Source organism: Etheostoma spectabile, chromosome 15 (assembly GCF_008692095.1).
Source record: "Etheostoma spectabile isolate EspeVRDwgs_2016 chromosome 15, UIUC_Espe_1.0, whole genome shotgun sequence".
Taxonomy (NCBI): Eukaryota; Metazoa; Chordata; class Actinopteri; order Perciformes; family Percidae; genus Etheostoma; species Etheostoma spectabile.
Window position 1 is genome coordinate 8,817,385 of NC_045747.1, and position 21,842 is coordinate 8,839,226.

Below are 21,842 nucleotides of genomic sequence, written 5' to 3' on the forward strand. Positions count from 1 at the left end.
AGTGGCCATCATTACTTTAAGACATGACGGTCAGTCAGTCTGGAATATTGCAAAAACTTTGAATGTGTCCCCAAGTGCAGTCGCAAAAACCATCAAGCACTGCAATGAAACTGGCTCACATGAGGACCGCCCCAGGAAAGGAAAGACCAAGAGCACCCTGCTGCTGAGGATAAGTTCATCCAAGTCACCAGCCTCAGAATGCAAGTTAACAGCAGCTCAGATTAGAGACCAGATGAATATCACACAGAATTCTAGCAGCAGACACATCTCTAGAACAACTGTAAAAGGAGACTGCGCAATCAGGCCTTCATGTTGAAATGCAGCTAGGAAACCACTGAGGAGACGCACAAAGCAGAAGTGATCTGTTTTGGCCAAGAAACACAAGGAATGGGACATTAGACCAGTGGAAACTTTGCTTGGTCTGATGAGTCCAAGTTTGAGATCTGTGGTTCCAACCACCGTGTCTTTGGCAACGGAAAAGGTACCGGACGGATTCTACGTGCCTGGTTCCCACCGTGAAGCATGCAGGAGGAGTGTGATGTGTGGGTGCTTTGCTGGTGACACTGTTAGGGATTTATTCCAAAATAGGCATACTGAACCAGCTTGGCTACCACAGCATCCCTGCGCAACGTGCCATCCCATGGGTTTGTGTTTAGTTGGACCATCATTTATTTTTCCACAGGACAATGACCCAAACACACCTCCAGGCTGTGTAGGGCTATTTGACCAGAAGGAGAGTGATGGAGTGCTGCGCCTCCACAGTCACCGGACCGAACCCAATCGAGATGGTTTGGGGTGAGCTGGACTGCAGGTGAAGACAAAAGGGCCAACAAGTGCTAAGCATCTCTGGGAACTCCTTCAAGACTGTTGGGAAACCATTTCAGGTGACTCCCTCTTGAAGCTCATCAAGAGAATGCCAAGAGTGTGCAAATCAATAATCAGAGCAAAGGGTGGCTACTTTGAAGAAACTATAAGACATGTTTTCAGTTGTTTCACACTTTTTTGTTAAGTACATAATTCCGTATGTGGTCATTCATAGTTTTGACGCCTTCAGTGAGAATCTACAATGTAAATAGTCATAAAAATAAAAGGTAACACATTGAATGAGAAGGTGTGGCCAAACTTTTGGCCTGTACTGGATATGCGATTGCGGTCCACTTTTCAGAAAGGTAGCGTCAGCAGTTTTCCCTCTTGAAAGTGCGAGTCCCCATCTACATAAGGTCCCTGTAAAATTAGTTCATACAAGACAAGATGCCAAAAGTTCTGTTAAAGATTTAAGTAGTCACTTGTAATTTTTGAAGAAACTACAAATGTGGAGCTCTGGTGCCAAGATATCAAATTAGTATTACTCTGTATTCAATTTATCTTGTCCATTTGTTAGTGACTGTCAAATTTAGACATTTTCGCAAATGTTATATGTACAGGATAAGGGGTTGAAACGTTAATTAAATGGCTCATCTCTCATTCACAGATAAACAACAATAATCTGAAAAGTCAGCAAATGTATATGGATGACGAGGGTTACAGTTGAAGTCTTCTAAAAAAGATTTATTAGGGCAGCAGTTTTTCTCAGCTTGCAAGATTTATTAAGTCCATTGACTAGCCAAATATATAATACTGGCAGCAGAAAACCTGGAAGTAGGTAAAAAAACAAGTGCAATCTTCCAGTATATTTCCCCAGACATTTTGACCCAGATCACTCAAGAATTTTGCTGAATGAAAGAAGGGGCTCAGCCTTCAGCGGCACCTAGTAGTGGTAGAGATTATCTTTTAATCAGACAACACAGGTTCAAGTGCTCGTGCTGTCTCTGCACGGCTGAGGAGGCAACGAGCAAGACACTACGTCCAATCCAACTCCAAGGATACGTGGGCAGCATGTTCCTCTGTGCTGGTGGGTAAGAGGTTTTTTTCTGAAGGGATCGAGAGGCGATCACAATAAATATTTGTTTTATCACATGTGGCTAATAAATGCACAGGTGCCACGACACTAGAGCATCAGTCAGAAACGGTGAGAAAAAAAACTAACGCCTACCCTTGCACATGTCCTGTCAACATGTCACCCCCCCCTGTATCCCGGGTGTTAAGACCGGTTTGCACCATTTGTGTTTTAACTTAACTTTTAACACTTTAAGACTGCAAAGTTTGGAGCATACTCAGTGTTAAGCAATTATGAGACGAACAGGCATTGAGCTTGTACTTTTACCACTAATCGCAGTTTATGACATGTTCAATCAGTTGTAAATTTAATCGAACAATCCAACAAAGACTTGGTACAGTTTTACTGTGATATTTGCACTGCACAACTGAAGTGGTGGACGGGTGTACTTCACCGTAGACCTCCCGTCTCAAAAAAAACATTCAAAAAATTCTACAGGTTTTCACAATGTAAAAATCGTATTGCGAGTTAGCACATCCTCCCTGTAAGTACGTTACAATTGTAAAACCATGTGTTGTCCTTACCTGGGCCATCTGATACCGAGAGAGGTGAATTAAGCTTGGGTCGCTTTGCAGTGGGGGGTCCGACATCCAGGAGATTGTCAGCCATCCTGGTCGGCAGATTCAGTGAATGGATGATGATGCAGGAAAATAGAAGCAGGTTCAGTCCAACTCGTCGACCTTCGGCTAGTAATAACTGGTAACTTTCCCTAACGTTGTGTTTAAAAGAGCAATTTAACGTTGTTTTTTTTTTTTTTTCTTGACTGGCAGACTGGCAAAATGCTGCCCGGAGAAAAAAGGTTTCAAAAGAAAGGCAACAGCGCCACGCTTCGCCGCCGAAGATCACCCCATGATAATCCAACACCCAACACCCACATAATTATCCTCAATAATTACGTCCAAAAAATATTTCAGTTCGAGAAAAATAAATAAAAATCTATCATAAAATATTACACAAGGCGTAAGCAAATCCCTTTCTTCGCAGATCGCCGGTTTTACGTCTGCACAGAATCATCTTTTTCGCAGTCGAAACAAGCAGCCATAAAATCTCTCTCGGGCTTAAATAAAAAGAGCAAAATTCAAAAAATATTTTCTATGAAGTGGATTATTTTTGCCGTCGCTGTCTCCCGGTAAATACAGCGTCTCGGTACGGAGATACGGCGAGAAGCGGCGCTCTCTAAAAGGGAAATCAAATATACAGTGGGCTTTCGAGACGATAAAAACCCATGGAATCCTCACATGTTTGCATTAATTCTCATCGGAAGGACTAACACTTCGATTTTCTTCACGAAAAAAGCCGTTTAAGCCCCGTCTGGGTAGCTCCGATCGGTTTTTAAAATTAATGCTCCCCCCGAAATCCCGATTCTGAGCCGCGTCAAGATGGCGGCTGTTGATTCCTCCGATACAAAAAAAAGTTTTTTTTTTCTTCCCAGCTAGACTGTGGGGGGAGGAGGGGGTGGTGTCGCACTACGACGCCCTGACGTAAACCTGTGCACCGTGCGTCACGTGGACGTACGTGAAGTTGCCTCTAGGGGTGGAATAACCCCAAAAATAAAAATGTAGCCTACTACCTGCTTTAAACTTTAAAAACACACAGCAGTTAATACCACAAACAGAAAAGACTCACTTTTGGGAAAACACACTGCAATGTCGATAAACCGAAATACTTAAATGAGTTCCTCTATATTTAGTTTATGCCTATCATATTACTACAAATGGTGGTGGAAAGTAACTAAGTAGACCTTCATTACATTTAACTCAATTACATTTTTACTGAGAAATATTGTACTTTTTACTCAAAGTGAATATTAAATTTGATGAAGAAGTACAATATACTGTATATATATTTATGTGATATAATACCAATGTTTCATACAAAGCATGTGATCTTGAGCTTGTAAAATCAGTCACAATACTATACATTTAACTACCTAGTAGTATATAGTTGTATATTTACGAGCACTTTAGCTTTTGCCGATAACACTTTACTTTACTGTACTTTGAATGCAGGTTTTTAATACATCAAATTTAAATACCTCTTCCTTAACTTCAATTTAAAGTGTCCCTATAAACTAATACATTATATAAGAACAACTTTCTATTGAGATCTACCATAGTCATATTTTGAATTTGAAGTATTCATGTAAGTTACAAATTAAACAGCAAAGGTTGGATGAAACCTTACATGTACCGCTCCAGCTGTTAGCAAATAAGTATCAGGATAGGAGCGCTGTCCAGTGTTCAGTGAAAAAGTAATAATGAAGCTGCTGCGTCCACGACCCAACCCAGATAACCAAATGAAGATGGATGGAATCTCTCACATTTCAAAATATACCTGAGCAGTCAAAATATTTAATATTATATATTATATTATATAATATTTGAATGTACTCAACCAAAGATTGTAAGTAATTCTCATTTCTCTTGATACCCTCTAGGGTGACCTTAAATACCAGTGGTAGAAAAAGTATTCTGATCCTTAACTAGCATAAAAGTAGCAATCACTGTAAAAAAAATAAAATAAAAAAAATACTTAATTCTAATTCAAAGTTTTGCATTTAAGAGGAACATAGGTACAAGTATTATGTGCAAAACATAGGCCTACTTAAATTATTGAAAGTAAAAGTATTCATTATGTAGCATATTTTATAAACGTGTCTGTGTTGTACTTAACCTACAAAAGTAACACTGTAAGGAAATGGAGTAGTATATAACAGTGTAATACATAAAACAGCATCAAACAAAAATACGCAAAGTAAAGTACTGTTCAAGTACCTAATAAGTTGTTGGCTATTTTAGAAATGTACTTGGAGAACACGTGGGCTACTTAGTTACAATCCACCACGGGTGAATACAGAAGCGGATGAAGTTTACAGGCTATAAATTAAAACGGACAGCATTTCCCAGAAACAGACTTTATTCAATTTTTACCTTCACTTGCATACCTATCAGCATGCTATAAAAACATGTCCAAAGAAAGCAACAATTCATTAAAACTTCGCAGTAGCTGCTACTGACATACTGCCTACCTGCAGACATCTAGTAGTGTTTTGACCATTTTATTTGGCCAGTTTAAATAAATAAAAAATAAAAAAAATAAAAGAAAAAAAGGATGTCTGTATCTGTATTATACTGTCCTAGCATGTCATTCGTTTTGAGATGATAAGATTAGAGCATCCCTACCAAAACACACAAAACCACTCAGTTTTACGAACGCTCTTTTTTTTTTTTTTTTTTTTTTTCCTTTTTTTTTTTACACACATGCAGGAAAAAAGAACACAGAAGTATTATTCCAACATTGTTAAAATGACCCAGTTCTTTAGACTATTTAACACTCTAGTACATGCGCTTATAGAAATAATAGAAAATGCCCATATACTATACAATATAAAGGCATACTGTACATAAAAAGTGAGCGTGTTGTGCATATGAGTTTTAACACTAGTGAAAATATAAATGAACTGTCTTAAACGTGCAGAGCACAACCTCCAATTGAGGGAGAATATACGATATACAAAGAAACTCCAAGAGATGGCAACAACACTCTTTGGCATCGAAATTCTCAGTGCGCCATCCTGCTGAGTCAGAATGTCCCTTACATCGTGATAAATCAAACCATATCAACATGTTTGTAATGAAACAAAGAGGGGAAAAATAGAAAAGAAACAAGTGAAAAACTCAAAGTTGACGCCCCAATCTTATTGTTCAATACAATACTAACCAGAAACAAATGTTCAATTAATGAAATACACATAATTCGAAAGAGCATATCAAAATTACCAAAGAAGAAACACTTTACCTGACACTCTCATGATCTATCTTAAGCACTCAATCATGGATAATAACAATAATCATTTTAAGTATCCCTTTATTGTAGTATAACAAACAAATTTTGGGCTGGTACAAGGGTTGTGTGCTCATGAGCGTAAAGGTATATTTTTTCCCTTTCAAGCTAATAATTATTGCATTAGATCAACCCAACTCCATCCGATCAACAGATACAGATCCCAATGGAAAGCCAAACAAAAAGGAATTCATTGTTAATGTTGAATATGTTTGGTATGTTTACATTTACTTGTATATATTAAGAATAGGCACTGCTCACATTTCAGGATGTTATAAACCTCGGAAGAAAACTTATCAAAATGAAATTTGATTTAAGCATCAAATAGTGAACATTCTACTGCATATGCATATATGCTTTTGAGAAATACCCAATGTCCTAAGAAATTAAAGCAACTCAGAGCACACAATAAAAACAAAGATATAGGAAAACCAAGTTAAAAGGCAAGCTACCCAATCTTCAAACATAGAAAAAAGAAACTAATTATGAACTACTAGGGTAATGTGAAATGTTGCAGTTGGAATAAATTATTTGATGATAAAAGAAGGCAAATTGGTTCTAGGTTTTCTGCAATATTGTTTTTGTTTGCTTAATTACCCAAAAAGTACAAATTTTAAAATGGTGATTTAAAAATATAAGGTTAAGGTGTTGCAAGTATTGAAACATCATAAATAAGACACTGAAGTGGAACTTTTTTGCCTCTGAGCACACAATCCTTTTCAAGAAACTGTGACAGAAGAGAAAATGTAACAGCAACAGAGACACACAGTTTAATCTGTTTGTTTTCCTAAGCAATCTGACATAATAGCAGGAAATCAATGAAGTCAAAAAGAAATAGTTAAACCAACATATATTTCGAAATACATTTGTTACACTTCCTTTGCGTTTACAGTGATATTACATTACGTTTCATGCCATTGAAAGCATGCTATGAAGCAACTAATGCATCCAGCTGTTTCCATTGAGCAATGCCTTTCAAATCATAAAAAATTAGAGAGGGCAGCTTCACGTGACCAGTTCAAGTTTTGTGTAACAATAAATACAATAAAACACACGTAGTTTAGATTTGTGACATTCCACTTTGATTATCCATGTCTTAAAAACACTATCAACTAACACACAGTGTAATCCATAGCAAAACCTACCGTCAACACAATCTACAGGTACAGCAATGCCGCAGTAGTAGTATCCATTGAAATACTCAGTATACATACAATATACTAAACACAGCTTGGGCATTCATAAGAGCCTGGATCCTGTGGGAGGGCACAAACACTAGTAACAGTTAACCTCGTCTACGATGCTGTTGTTACAAGCATGCTGAATAAATGTAGCTGAGACCATCATGCCTCAGTACTGAGACAATACTAAGATCTAAACAGAGGCCAGAGAAAAAGCTGCCACATCAGAAACCAAGAGGTTTTTTTTCCCACTGCGTTCCTAAACTGTTTGTCATCATCTTGCAGTTTCACCAAGTCTGTCGAGTAACTTATAGGCACCTCTCATCATTAAACCCTGCATGTTCTTGTTACTACACAGACACAACACACTTACACACGGTATGCAAACAAATACATTCACACTGCACACAGCTCAGCCCCGTCAGCCCTTAGCCTATATTGATTAGTCTCTGCTGTGCCTTTCATGAAGACTTTTCTGGTTCTCATAAAGAACACGGAAACAGGCTCTGTTGCATTCGTGTGCAGATTTTACTAATACATATCGTACCGTGTTATTTCCCTTCACACGCATTGTGATTCTCCTCATGTTGAAGCACTTTCCATGAGGTTTTCTTTGATAAAAGGCAAAATATCATAGCAAAGCATAGTATACAATGTAAAGTTGTAACAAAAGCTAAGCAGTTTTTCCAAAAGTTTGCTTATTGACAGTTTTCCCTTTATGTTATTCTTCCCTTACTCCAAAAGGCTTTGTCTACACATTATACTACATTATATCTACTCTAAAGGCACTTAAAAGACATACAAAAGAAATAATTAAGATTAAAGGTGTACAGATAATCAAGTAAGTTAATGGGAGACAGTGGGATCTGTAGCAGGCAAGACAAGGTTCAAAGTCATCACATCTTCCCACTTCCTCTGTGTGCTCCTGCCTGAACCTTACTTTGTTGTTCAGTCAGCACCCTTCACTGGTAATATAAGCCAATCAGATTTAAACTAAAAACAACTTGCTGTCTGGTTGATGCAGAGAAGAGGGCAGTGGGTCTTTTTCTCTGATTCTACCTGGGGTAGAACCAAATCTACAGCAATTTTACAAATGCCAACCGGCAGGAACAAGCGCTTAAAGGGTAGAGGATTTATGATAAAAAGCAACTGTAGAAAATTCTTAAAATCTGGTTCACTCTCCAACATTACTGTCATAATCATCTTCACATTTGTCTTTCTGGGAATTTTGGAGTGTATTTTGCTGGGCTGAGGATGAGATGATGAGCTGTTTGTTTTTTGCAGAAGAAAGAGGTCCTTCTAGATGAGACGGAGATCGCCTGGCATGAGAAGTCTCTGTAGAGGGATGTCTCTCATGGCTGTCCGCCTCTTTCCCATAGCTAAGCCCTGTGGTAGTAGAGGAACCAGTGCTGGCACTGGGTATGGTAGTATTGGTACTGCTTGCAGCTATGCTGGTTGTGGGCACCATGCTGGCGATTTCATCAGTGGGCGAGCGGCCGATGCTACCATCCACCTGTACCCGGATCTCTGGTGAGACTGAGAGTTGGTACTGAGGCACAGGGCCACTGTCACTGCTCTTCGGGTAAAGGAAGGTCTTCATCTGACCTTTGCCTTTGACGTTAACTGTGCCCCGATAATCAAACTCATAATCCATGGCACTCAGCACACAGTAGCTCTCCTCGCTGACCTGGACACGACACTCCACACCTGTAGTATCCATGCGACTGGCGATGTTGACTGTGTCGCCCCAGATATCGTAGAGAAGTTTAGTGGTGCCAATCACCCCCGCTGTTAGAGGCCCGTGATTGAATCCAATGCGAAGCTTGAAGCCAAAGCCCAGCATGTTCTTGTTGAAGTCGTCCACCACACACATCATTTCAAGGGCAAATTCAAAAAGAGCACGGAGGTGGGCATGAGGATGTGCCGCATCTGCACACTGCTGCGCATTGAGTCCTGCTGCTGCCATGTACGTGGCACCAATGGTCTTGATCTTTTCCATATTTGAGAAGGCAGGCTTTCGTAACAGCTCATCAAAGTCTCCAATTAGCTCGTTGAGGACACGGTAGCACTCCTTGCCTCCCTCATAGCTTTCCTCATAAAACTCACTGAAATTAACAATACTGGCAAATATTACACCCACATTGTCGTGGTTCTTAGAGTAGCTCTGGGTGACTTTCAGCTGCTCGGCCACATGGATGGGGATGATATTGCGAAGCAGCCAGTCGGCCTGGTCCCTCATGTTCTGGATCTTGATGCGGTGTTTATCAGCCTCCACATTGCCATGGTAATGCAGGCGGTGACTGACCTCAAATTCACGGTTAAGGAACCAGATCAGGAGAAGGACTAGGAAAAAGGCCACGCAGGCCTCAGGCCCCAGGAGGTCCTGTAGGTCTGCTGGGCTTTCCGACATGACCATGGAGCCGTTGCTGTTGCTGTTATTGCCCTGGCCATCCGACCTGGTGAAAAGACAGGAAAAAGTGCCGGAAAATATGTCAAACAGGGTAGGGTAGTATAAATATTTGGCTTCTCAACATAAATTAGATTCTTCTATAGCTGAAAGTAATCACCATAACTACAAAAGCTTTGAAGTTGCTTGCACCTTACCAAAATTTAAACTCTGCATCATGCAGGCAACACAAAAGAGTGTCTGTCAACTGTCAGAAAGAGCCACAAGCATCATAGCAACAGTGTTGAATTCAGAATTTAGGTACATTGTTTATTTACTGTCTACCAAAAAGAAGAATGACTGGTTGACACTGACAGTGCTTACAGTAATCATTGTACTTACCAAAAAACCAGACTTTTAGCCACACTGGAAGAGATAAAACATAAGTGAATGCATTAAGTGCATGTACAAATCCAGCACGACAAATACTAGTGCTCTTTCTTGAAATTTCAATTATAAGCTCAGTCACATTATCTCTACACCATTATTAAAAACACATTTCAATTGCATCACATTTTTGAAATGTGCTTTTTCCTTTCTTTTCATTATCTCTATAGTCTTTAGTATGTCATACCTGCAGGGGGAGCCGAAGAGCAAGGCAAGCAGTGCTAGTCCCACCAAAGTCGCTAGAACTGAGCGCATCCAGTAGCTGAGTTGGCAGAAGTTAGAGTACTGAATGATAGCTATGATGCCAGCACAGCAGATGAACATGGTGGACTGGGGAAAATATATGTCACAATGTCATTAGTCAAAAGAGCCCATGAGATTATCACATTAACTTTACTGACTTTAAGCTGTACATATTGTACAACTAAAAGACATATGGTGAATACAATTATGTTAGATATGGACATTTTACGTGAACAGTAGTCCAACAGGGAAGGTGCTTTACTGGTCAGAAGCAAAACTCAATTAGCAATTTGAATGTGAGAAAATAGATCTGTTGTGAAGACAGCATCAAATAACAATACTAGTTTTCCACACCCTAGTGATCCATTTCTAAACATAAAGAAAATATGAAACTTCAAATCCACCTGCATGGAGAGATGCATGTCACAGGTGACATGGGAGAAGACGGCCACAGTGGGCAGGGAAACCAGGACAGCTCCTATAAAGTGCCGCGCTATCCAGCCTGAAATCGCTCTCATCAGCAGCCGAGTGCAATTCAGCACACTGTCCAGGTAGAAAGCCATACTGGAGAGGAAAAATAATAACTTGAGGTTGATTATTATGATGGTATAGAAATAATACTAATAAAGTGATTATCTGATTCTTGAGTGTCCTGTTTGATGCAAGCCTGATACGAACTTGATTGATAAACTCATTCCATATATAATTCTCATAAAGCTTCTCAATACATGAACACAAAGCAAGAGTCAGTGAACACAAACAATTATTTTTATAGATAAATGTGGATCTAATATAAAGGCACACACTTTGAGTGACAATTACGTAATATAATCCAAATGTATTTATGTTAAAAAGGTGTCTGGGCCTTTTTTTGCTTTAGGGCCCTTATTTCAACACCCTACCTGAGTTTCCCCTGGTAGACGTAACATTTTTTATCCCATGTTTCCCCCTTGTCCATCTTTCTATTTCTGCTTTCCAACTGTCTGAATACATTTTCCTTATACTAACAGTAGAGAAGCACACCCACCACTCTATTTTCCCATTAGAAAACAGAAAGCACATGCACATCAACAATATAGCCACATTAGTAGACACCACTACTTTACAAAATAAACATCTTCTGGAAAACACGTTAAAAAAAAATGATGTCATAAAGTACATCTACATTCTTTCTAAGATATTTGAAGCAACACATTTCAAATGAAATGAGTGTATCAACAGTAACAAAACAAAACAAAAATAGTCCAAACACAATTTCCTTTCACATAAAACTACTTTCCAATTGCAGCGGTGTCATGACTTCAAGCAGGTAAAGATACTCCAGTAAGCATGCTTGCAAAAACTCCCTTTCAGTTTCTTTATCCACTTATCCATCAGGTGTCTGAAAGCAGATAGTGTTCATTCCTACATTCTTTTAAATTAAGTAATAGAAATCTTAGAATCAGGTGTGAAGTGGAACATCAGTGCAGTTTGTCATAGCTGAAGTGTTAATGTTGACAAGTTGCACAATTAGGAGAGCTTGCTAAACGTTGCTAACTAAAAAGTGTGGAGCCAATTTGTGTGTTGGGATTGACCTTTAAATTAAATTATCACTCTAAATTAAAATACCAACAAATTTAAACAGGAAATAAACATTTGCAGGGCCATAGGTAACAATAAATTCTAAACATGTGGGGGGTCTTCTGATGTTGTCTTGCAGGCTGGATCTAGCCCATGGGCCCCTAGTTTTCAGCCCATATGCTATATTCAGTATCTCACCGTATAGCAAACAACAGAGCCAGAGCCTCCAACAGGGTGGCTACAGCTGTCAGAATGAGTGCTGGCATGGACAAACTCTGCTGGGAGACAAGTGGTCGAAGAAAGCAGGCCAGTGAGAGAGCCAGAAACACTGAACAGCACAGCAACATGTCCAGGAAAGAACTGAATGTTGGACTGGCAAAAGTCTGCACCGCTGCTTGGGTTTCCACCTGGAAGAGAAAGAGAGACTCAGAATCTCGACTACACGATTTAGTAACAGTTGCAGCCATAGGAGTGAAGATGCACTTCTAAGGTTACGCCAGCAGAGGACAGTACAAACTAATACAAAGCTACTTTTAAGGTCCTGCAGTGATTTCTCTTTGCCGCAGTTAAGGTCTGGTCACAACACAGTGCTAACAAGCTTCCCAGACAAAACAGAGACTCGCAGAGAAACACAAACAGGCAGAAAGACATGCACACACACAGGTAGACGTTCACAGGTGGAGACAGCAGAGGTGGGATGACAAGTCCCGGGCACAACTCATTTAACACTTTAACAGTCATTCATGGTCATGGGTAATTGGGTAAAAAAATAAACAGACATAGTCAAATGCATTTGCAATTTTAAAACATGCAGGCATACAGGAACCATTATGTCAACAACACTCACACACCTACCTCCTCCTGGTAGCTTATCCGGTAAGCAGACTCGAGGCTCCTTTCCAGGAAGGTGAGGCTCAGCTTGTTTATGGGAGGTCTGTAGAAATAGTCCTTCATAAGGCTGCACAGGCACAGAGGAAAGTCAGTAGAAATAATGTTCAGTTGGGATTTTTAAAGATGTTTTTTGGGCATTTTCAGCCTTTATTCTTTTGACAGGACAGCTGAAGATATAAGAGGAGAATGACATGCAGCAAAGGCCCGCAGGTCGGAGATGATCCCGCGCCCGCTGCGTCGAGGAGTAAACCTCTATATTTGGACAGCCAGTTGGGATTTATAAATAAATTTTACAATCACATTGGCTGGAAAAATTGACATTAACAGCTGAGATTGACTTCCTGATCAACTGTACATACTGTATTGTACTGAACTGTTTAATGTATTTATCCTTAGGTCATTCAAACCTGTCCTCTTTAATAACATCCACAAAGTGAGCATCACTCCTCTCCCTGAAGTTCTTGGATCGTAAAGGAATGAGCGCAGAGTGGTCCATGCCCATGGTTCCTCCACTCCACGTCTTCTTCTCCTTCTCCTGCAGCATCTCACATAGGGACGTCTGGCTGTTGTTCAAGGCTTCCAGCTGAGGACTGAGCAGGCCGTTCAGAGTCTTAGGGCTGCGCCCTGCAGAAATTGCTGGTGAACACTTCAGATTTGAAGATTCCTAAGGTGGAAAGCGGGGAGAGAGAAGACCTGAATTTCCAAAAAAAGGAAGAAGTTATAATGGATTGTTGCTTTGGAAATAGGTCATGTGAAAAAGTCTGAATATGAAATATAAACTTAGCGTGCTACAGTCACATTCATTTAAATGCATGTGTCTGTGGCACACTTTATCTGGGACTTATGGAGTTCCATTTCTTTGAACTATTTTTAAGTCCTCCTTTTTGCTGCTTGGCCTGACTAAATGAACCAGAGTTGGTTCACGATGCCCCACTATTTGAAAGAAAAATATCTTTATTAATAGTGTCAAACATCATGTTAGATAAACAGTTTCAAATAAAATCGGTGTGGTTCCGGTAACAACTACAGACTAACCTTGCTGCTGTTGGTCTTGTGGTCATCATGGCGGCCATTGTGTACCGCTCCTTCTTCCAGAATCTGATCAACGCCTGGTATCCGGACCACGCTGCAGGATATACAAGGAGACTGCAGGGAGATTGAAAGGGGACAGTATGGAGGGAGATGCAGCATATAGGGGCAAGAAAAAAAAAAAAGGGAATTAATACAGATCAAGGAAAGCCTGTGAGCAAAGAAAACATTAAAAAGGATGACAGAGATCGAGATCAAGTGTGACAACTGACAAAAGAGAGGTGACAAAAAACACACATTAGCATTGAGACAGCAAAAAAACTGAATTTGTCATTTAAACACAAACTGAACTATGGATGCTGTGACTGACTGTGCAGCAGCAGTTTGGCTCAACTCTGTTGTTTTTAAATGTGCTTTATAAATAATTATGTATTAGTATTGGCTAAATAGTATTTATTTCAACAACAATGCTAAGAGCAGCAGCAGCGTCACTGAAAAACTCCCCAAAATATCCACAGCGCTGTAAAGTATGGTCTGGCTCTTCCACACATAAATTCCGGAATAGAAAATAAAAAACGCTCTGGGCCCTATTTTAACGATCTAAGCGGTTGTCTTCTCCCATTCCCTTTAAAAGCCAGCCATAATATTTGAATTTGTAATCTTTTGGTGCATTTGCTATTTAAACCATTTGAGTGGTTTGCCTTTCCAATCACAATTGTCTCGGCTGGCGCTATGCTCCGGACGCAGCGGTGGTGGCTCTGCAAAATAGTCTTGGGAAGGAACTTGTTTTGACAAAACATTTGCACCACACAAAAGAAAATGCCACATACAATATTAACTGAAGTTCACTGTTAACACAATGCAGCAATGTAAGCTATTTAAATTAGCTGGATACATGGTTACATTTATTGCTGTGTGTACCTCGTCCATAGCAATCCCCACCCAATCGGTCCCAAATTGTCCCAGTTAGATAGTAAATACCGTAAATAAATCTTGTAAATCTTTACAATCATTCCCTGAAAGAACCAAGCAGGCCTGCCTTATTGCACTTGGCATTTTTAGTGAGTAGCTTGCTATGAATCAAACTGAGTATAAGAAGGGCAACACAAGAGAGCAAAACCTGAGGGACATCCGTCGGTGAGCCATTTCAGGAATTTATCCTTGAAATGTACTTCCATTGATCCAGACTACTGAAAAGGAGAGTAAACAGGAAAGTGGAGGAATAGAGGACTTAGTTGTTTTTTTTCCATCTCACTCATTTTGTTGAAACAGAACATAAAATAAGAAAGAGATTTGTGTGACACTTACAGTATGCTGTGCTATAAATGACCATAACATTATAGTATTGAGAAGCCAAAACACACACACTCTATATAACATAATCCCACAGAGACAGCACACACTGGCTGTATTCAAAACCCCCTACAATTGATTGAACTGTTTCATACTACATAGTACTGACAAATGCAGTTGTATGTAGTATGAAACAGTTAATCGATTTATTTTGTAGTGGGCTAGGCCATGCTTAGCCAGTTTTTGGGTTTGGAGAGCGGAAGTGGCTTTTGTTTCCGTTCCAGTGCTTTGCATTGTGGGTAACAGACGAACAGCTGTAAATGGAGGAGTCATCAGTTGAAGGCAGAGAGAATTGAGAAGGTCCTCCCAACTCCCTGCATAAGCTGACAGATCTGTGCAAGGATCATAGGGTGCACGTGTACAGACAAAGGAGGATTAATTTGGAGGAATTTAAGGCACAACTGTGCAGGGTTTTGAGGGTTTTATGAGGGGAAAAAATGCACGGTTTTGAGTCCATGATCTAGTGGTACAACGGGGAAGCAAATGAGACATAACCCTTGAAGACAAAGCTAAGGGGGACAGATTGGATGAATATGTTCTGGATTAATGAAGAGATCATGATGATGGGTCAGTTAATATGTAGACTGCCCACTGGGGAGAACAGCGCTTTTCATTGCCTAATTAACAAAATCTTACTGTTTTGTTCTCATATTTTTATTAATAAGGATTTAATTAGGACTGAGGTGCTACCCAATGGAGGCATGTGTGGGAGTTTAGTGCATCAAAAGTGAAAAGGGAAATCAACAAAGACACTCTAACCACGCAGGGTTAAAACCATGTAATATGTACGTAATGGCAGGGGTGAAAGCTATTCTTTTACATGCCATCCACTCAAGACAGAAGGAAGCAACTTGCATACAAAAATAAAAATATTTATTAAAGCTTCTGATACACCCACATAAACAAAAGGACACAGAGAGTGAAAATATGAACATGAAAGAGGCTGTAGCAGAACATGCAGCTCAGTGTTCTTCCTCAGGCAATATTGATGTGCAATGAGAAAGGATCCCAGAAATGTAACATAAGAAAACTTGTTTCATACTATTTTCTCAGAAATAGTGTGATCTCACCTTAGCATTGTCTGGAGGCAGAGCGCAGGCTGAAGGAGCTCCATCAGGTGTGTGCACCCTAGGAGTGGGGCACCGGGGATCTGCATGCTCAGGCCCTGCCAACCCCAACTGAGAGCAGCTACAAAGAGAGTGAGGCTCCACCTTCCTGCCAGAGATCAGGTAGGTCTTCAGGCCTGGAGATACACAAACAGAGCATAAGGACGATGTCACTGGCAGATCAATTCTTACTCTCAGATTAAACTGGAACAGGACTGAGTTGGGGTTAGTCATCCCTGTGTGGTTGTAGTGGTGTTGATTCAGGAGAGGCTCAGTACCCATCTGGATGAATTCCCTAAGTGAATTACATAAGCAGGTTTTCGCATTAAAGCAGAATCAAGACCGGGAAGAGCAGAGAACATCAATATCTCCCAGCTGAAAAAGCATGGTCACACACGAGTAATTCTTGCTTCCATAAACATATACATGATGTGTGATTAGTGCAGGGTTTTGTACGTTTTTCTCTCACTCTTGAATCAGACAGATGAGCCAGAGCAAAGGGTTAGGGTCTTCATCACTTCTCATTCTCATCATTTCTCTGCTCAACCTCCATAGTCTGAGGACAATATTTTGTATAGAAGTGCTGAAATCCTCCCATATATCAATCTATTTTCTCTGTAATGAGATAATTACTCTTTCATATACTATGTGTCCCACAGGTGCATCTGCACATGTGCATCTCTGTCTGTAGTTCATGCATGTGAGGTCCCCATGACCATGGCTAAATATTTGAACACCAGTGTCCTTCCACGTCTATCAACATGTTATCATTTCCATCTGTCCTATAAAGTCTTAGGGCATGTGTGTGTGCGACCTTTTGCCAAAAGGTCAACCTACAAAACTAACCACTTTGCTCAAAACCATGACAAAACATGGCAATGTGGTGTTATGTCATTTTAATGATCAAACTGCGTATAAACACAGGGCATTTCACTTGCTTTACAACATAAAGCATGAAGCATGTAGGATGCACTGTAATGCTCAATCCTGCGTATTTCACACTCTCAATAAGATTTCCTCTTGTCTTTCAACAGCCTTAGACCACTGAGTTAACAGGATGCTCTTAAAGGACACATTTTAATCACAATTACAGACTAATAGTTCACTTCCTCTTTTGATTTTTGTTGCCAACTACTTCGTCGGTCTGACAGATACTGTACATGGACAGCCAGGTAGACAGCAAGATTGACAGTTAACAAACCTTTAGCACTTGGCACCTTGAAACACAGCATTTCAGTCCCCATTGAGACTAAGTGTTTGTGACTGAACTCCTCTTCATATTTCCTCCCATCTCTCTGCAGCACTGTGTTGTGACAATCCACAAACACAATAACTATGCGGTTTCTATGTGTGTGTGTGTGTGTGTGTGTGTGTGTGTGTGTGTGTGTGTTAGCAGCATACCTAAGTACCTGTGACCATACGCTTAGCCACATAATTCAACTGTCAGTGAAGCTGCAGCTTCTGGCTCTGAGCATTGTCTGTCCTAAGTACTTCAGACAGGCACGCCACTGCCTCCCCTCTGCGGACCCACCCTGAGGGTGAAATCTCTGACACACTCACACAGAGACTACACATGTGACACAAGGGTACACAGTCTCATTTGCAATTACGCACGCACAAGTGCACGTGCGCACAAACACACACCAAGATAAGCAGCTAAAGAAGCAGACAAAAAATAAGAAAATATGCACACAAAGAGAGAAATGTAAGCACAAGTTCAATTATGAGACACTCACAAAAAACACCCCCTCCAACAACCTACACACTCAGTCAAACACATATACACACAGAGCGAGTGGAGGTGTAGATGGACGGCGTAGCTGTAGCTGGGTCGATAGCCAGGTGGATGAGCATTCAGGGACGGGAAATAAAGGCAGTAAACAGCAGTAACAAATAACTAATTCTCTGCACCAGTGATGCAGAATGACACAGCAGCAAGAAGCGAGTAGGAAACGGTGGGGCATTTTTGACTGCCTCTGCGGATGAGAATGTGTGAGTGTGACTGTGCGTCATAGACAGATCAAAACAGACACACACACAACCCACACACACTGTGTTAACTTATTTCATTAGTTTGCTAATCAAATGCTTCCCTGCCCACCAGTATACAGTGACTTCTGCTTCTCCTTGTGGGTCAACGGGGTTGCTTTTACCCCCTCTCTCTCAGTTTGCCTTTTGTTATTCTTCTGTCTTTCCCTCAAAACATTTTTTTCTTAAAGTAATCTACTAAAAGTATGGGATGTATTATTTATTAATATATTAAGAGTCAGAATCAATGCAAATGCTATATCAGTTGTAGAAGCAGTGCCTGCTGAGTAATCATAAAACTGTAAGACGGGGGGGCAACACAATGACTTACTATTTAAAAAAACACACTTATCAAAGAAAATTACAAACCAGCTGCCAGACATGAATACAAAACAGAATAAGAGGTGGAACACAATAATTAAAAAAGAAAACGTGTCAAAACTCAAAAATAAAACTCTCTGAAACTGAAGTAAACAACAGCAATCTGATAGCTAAAAGAGGTGACCGTTCTCCTCTTTTGTCAGACCAAAGAGAAACTGAGCGACAGGTATCCATGGCCATCCATCTCCAGAGGTTTATGTGGATGTGGTATGTTAAGTTGACCAACTCTGGTTCATTTAGTCAGGCCAAGCAGCAAAAAGGAGGACTTAAAAATAGTTCAAAGAAATAGAACTCCATAAGTCCCAGATAAAGTGTGCCACAGACACATGCATTTAAATTAATGTGACTGTTAAGTTGATCTTTTCATCAGACAGCTTGTTTCAGAGAATCACCAAACATGGCAGAGTCCTAAGCAAGATAAATTGACTACAGAGGCTCACAAAGGTGCACAGTATATTATCTGTGTTTGTATGGGGCGGGAGGGTTATATATGTTAAAGTGTCTGCAGATGTTTGTGCGCCTATTGCTGGCCATTGTGGGACAGTCTCTCATCTTTAGGATCCAACCTTGTGGCAGATGAAATCGCAGTGTTGTCAGGCAGGAAATTTGTGGCTCTGACATACTGACCTGAAATTGGCTCCACTGTCCAATTCCACAGGATCCAAAATCATTAGATTACAGCTGTGGTCTAAAGCCCTCGCAGCAGGGAAAAAGATCCAGAAACTTAGCTTGATGCTGCTTGTTTCTTTCCAGTCTGTGTCAGACAATCCAGTCAGTCTGTGCACATCTGTTTGATGATCTGTAATACAGGTACAGATAAGTGTTTGCCTCTCTCCATCTCTGATGACCCTGGGCTAACTGAAAAGCATCATTAGTGAAAGCCTTTAGGCATTATGGAACTTGAAGTGTCCTGTCCTGTGTTATCAGCTGGCAGGAAACAGTAGATAACCTTTCCCCAGAAGAGCCCAGTCACATTATCTCCCTCTCCAAGCCCTTTTGTTCAGGACAGAGGAGAGAGACATGTGAAAAGCACTTTGCAGCCAAACAACACCATCACCTCTACTCCTCCCTTTCTCTCGCCTCCTCATAGCACGTCCAAGCTCTTCTGGGACAATGGCCGCCCCTGAACCCCTCTCTGCATGATGCTAAGAGAAGTTCAGTGCAGATGTTGGGTGTGCCAAACAAACATACACAAAAAGGTGGATGCAACACATGAGTTTTGACTGCAGTTTCAGATACCGCCAATATAACCTATCAGCAATGAACAAAGGCAATTAAATAAAATAAAAAGGATGGACGCCAAATTGTTCTTCAAAGAAAAAAAGAACGCGCTGTACATAAGCTTAGGCGCATTTAGTAATGCACTGTTAAAATAACAATGAAATGCTGCGTTACTGTCTTTAGACCAGGTTGTTGTTGGTGAATGCCGCGATCACTTTCTGCTGCCGAAAGATAGCAATACGCCAAGAATTCCCCTGAACACACCTCCCTGTAAGACCAGCACGCCCATGGGTGCAAAGATGGGCGCAGGTGCATTTACTATTTAAACGACGTGGGAGCTGGAAGGAAGATTGACAACTCCGTCGCTTTGCTGGCTTTGCGGAGCGCTGCGACAGGTGCAAGAAAAGGACCAAATCGTGTTCAAAAGGTACAGTAGTTATAAATATTAAATATTTTTGTTGTTATCTCAAAGAAACACCTTTGCTTTCCAATGCCATTTGCAACCCAAGTGGGACTGAATAGCCAATGCTGCTGTCCCAGGGAAGTTTACTAAAAGCAGCAGAACACAGAGGACAACGGAGAGAGAAGGAGAGTTGGCAGATATGCTTGGATCAGCGAACACACACACACACACACACACACACACACACACACACACACACACACACACACACACCCCTATCTTCTGATAATGGCAGGTTTGCCTTCCAGGGCCAGGTATCAGAGCAGGAGGGCAATGGAGCAGGTGGCACAGGGAAACTAGCACTGCTAGGCTGGGCAGATCTCCATGCCAGTTGGCACTGCCAGCCAGCAGCCCCAGCCTTCTCCCTCCACTGGGTCCCTGTCCTGGAATATACTGTACATCCTGTTCTTGTCAGGGGGAAAAGGGCAGGAGGAACAGAAGGAATCCTGTCCAGTATGACAGGTTGTTTAGAGAGGACTTCATTACTGCGGCATGGTTCGCAGAAAAATAAGAGGTAGACTAGAGATTGCATTGCATTGACATCTTGGAAACAACTCAAGTAAGACTGGGATAAGAAAGAAATGGAGGCTAGACTGAGTCTATGAGTTGTTTGGTAGTCGTGATGGAATGTTTTTTTTTTTATAATTATGAGTGAGCCCATTCACACAGAAAACACGAAAGACATGCATTTTTCACATGGAATCACCAAGAAACTCACACTGTCATTTATGACAGTAAAGGAAAAGCAGAGTCTGTACGTGACTCCCGAGCCGAGGACGGATAGGAGCAGGGGAGGGCTAGGTTTTTATTTTTTGTTTTTACAGCTGAATATTCATGCTGAGCCCAGGTTACTTCTGAGGCATTAAAGGGCATGTAGGAAAACGAGCAGATTTATGCTGTGTTCCAGGCAACCCGTTACTCGTATTTTCCCAACCTTCTACCTGTAAAAGTGCCCTGGAACAGCAGTCAAACCCGTAACTTACTTGTTGTGAACTCTCGTTGTCGTACTCTCATTTACAGTTTTAACGTCACACACACAAACAACAATGGTGACCCCTGTTGATGCCGTACAGACGCCGTGAGAAATAGAAATAAATATATATAAATAGGCAACGTTAAGTAATTCCACACACTGTAATCAAAACTACACACACACAATTGTGTACTACTACAGGTTATGTTTATTAAATGAAGCCCAAAATATGTTGCAGACTAGAAATCGCTAGTATCAGCTAGGGGTGTGTCTCAAATCGCGCACTTCTGTACTTAATACTAACTATTTGAGTACGTAGTGCGTTCACATTGTCAAGTGCGGTAAAATGCATTGCACTTAGAGTACCTGGATGGTGCACTCAAAATGGTCAGAAAGTTAAGTGTGGATCGATGGACACTTTCCACACTCAACGGTCACAATCTTGGCTTCGTAGCGGAAGGGGCGGAGCTAACAACAGTAACAGAAAACATTAGATAATGGCAGCCAAAGACGCGATAGCGAGACCGATGGAGCAATACAAATGTAAGTTGAACGTGATTCTTTTTGCTAAACTTATAACATATAAGCCACCTGTATATGTATATATGGTTAATTTTACAGTCTGTAATGATTTTTGTACCACGAATTATAACCTTTATTGGTACCGTAATTTGACATGCTAGCAAACTAACCTTAGCTAGCTAACAGCGGCAGTTTAACCATATTGGCCAAGAAGTTATAAGCTAACATTACATGTGTTGTGGTATATTGTTGTTTGTGTTAAACTATTGTCCCACTGTA

The 21,842-nt window shown here is 40.7% G+C and overlaps 2 protein-coding genes across 11 annotated transcripts in view; both read right to left on the minus strand.

Annotated features, from left to right (window-relative positions):
- The window catches only part of crebbpb (CREB binding lysine acetyltransferase b), a 52,944-nt gene extending 49,596 nt beyond the window's left edge, over nucleotides 1-3,348 (minus strand). For 7 of the 8 annotated variants that reach the window (XM_032536946.1, XM_032536943.1, XM_032536940.1 and 4 more), the window contains exon 1: nucleotides 2,461-2,545. In XM_032536946.1, the coding sequence (XP_032392837.1) occupies nucleotides 2,461-2,545 (85 nt within the window). Of the gene's footprint in view, nucleotides 1-2,460 lie in introns of all 8 variants that reach the window. The other variant, XM_032536939.1, reaches the window with a different exon arrangement.
- Nucleotides 3,349-4,834: 1,486 nt separating this feature from the next.
- LOC116702848 (adenylate cyclase 9) overlaps nucleotides 4,835-21,842 on the minus strand; it is a 39,882-nt gene continuing 22,874 nt past the window's right edge. For 2 of the 3 annotated variants that reach the window (XM_032537334.1, XM_032537332.1), the window contains 9 exons: nucleotides 15,940-16,112; nucleotides 13,523-13,633; nucleotides 12,895-13,151; nucleotides 12,452-12,554; nucleotides 11,795-12,003; nucleotides 10,441-10,600; nucleotides 9,981-10,123; nucleotides 9,749-9,772; nucleotides 4,835-9,416 (listed from right to left, as the gene is read on the minus strand). In XM_032537334.1, the coding sequence (XP_032393225.1) occupies nucleotides 8,135-9,416; nucleotides 9,749-9,772; nucleotides 9,981-10,123; nucleotides 10,441-10,600; nucleotides 11,795-12,003; nucleotides 12,452-12,554; nucleotides 12,895-13,151; nucleotides 13,523-13,633; nucleotides 15,940-16,112 (2,462 nt within the window). In that variant the 3' untranslated portion in view covers nucleotides 4,835-8,134. The remainder of the gene's footprint in view (nucleotides 9,417-9,748; nucleotides 9,773-9,980; nucleotides 10,124-10,440; nucleotides 10,601-11,794; nucleotides 12,004-12,451; nucleotides 12,555-12,894; nucleotides 13,152-13,522; nucleotides 13,634-15,939; nucleotides 16,113-21,842) is intronic. The other variant, XM_032537333.1, reaches the window with a different exon arrangement.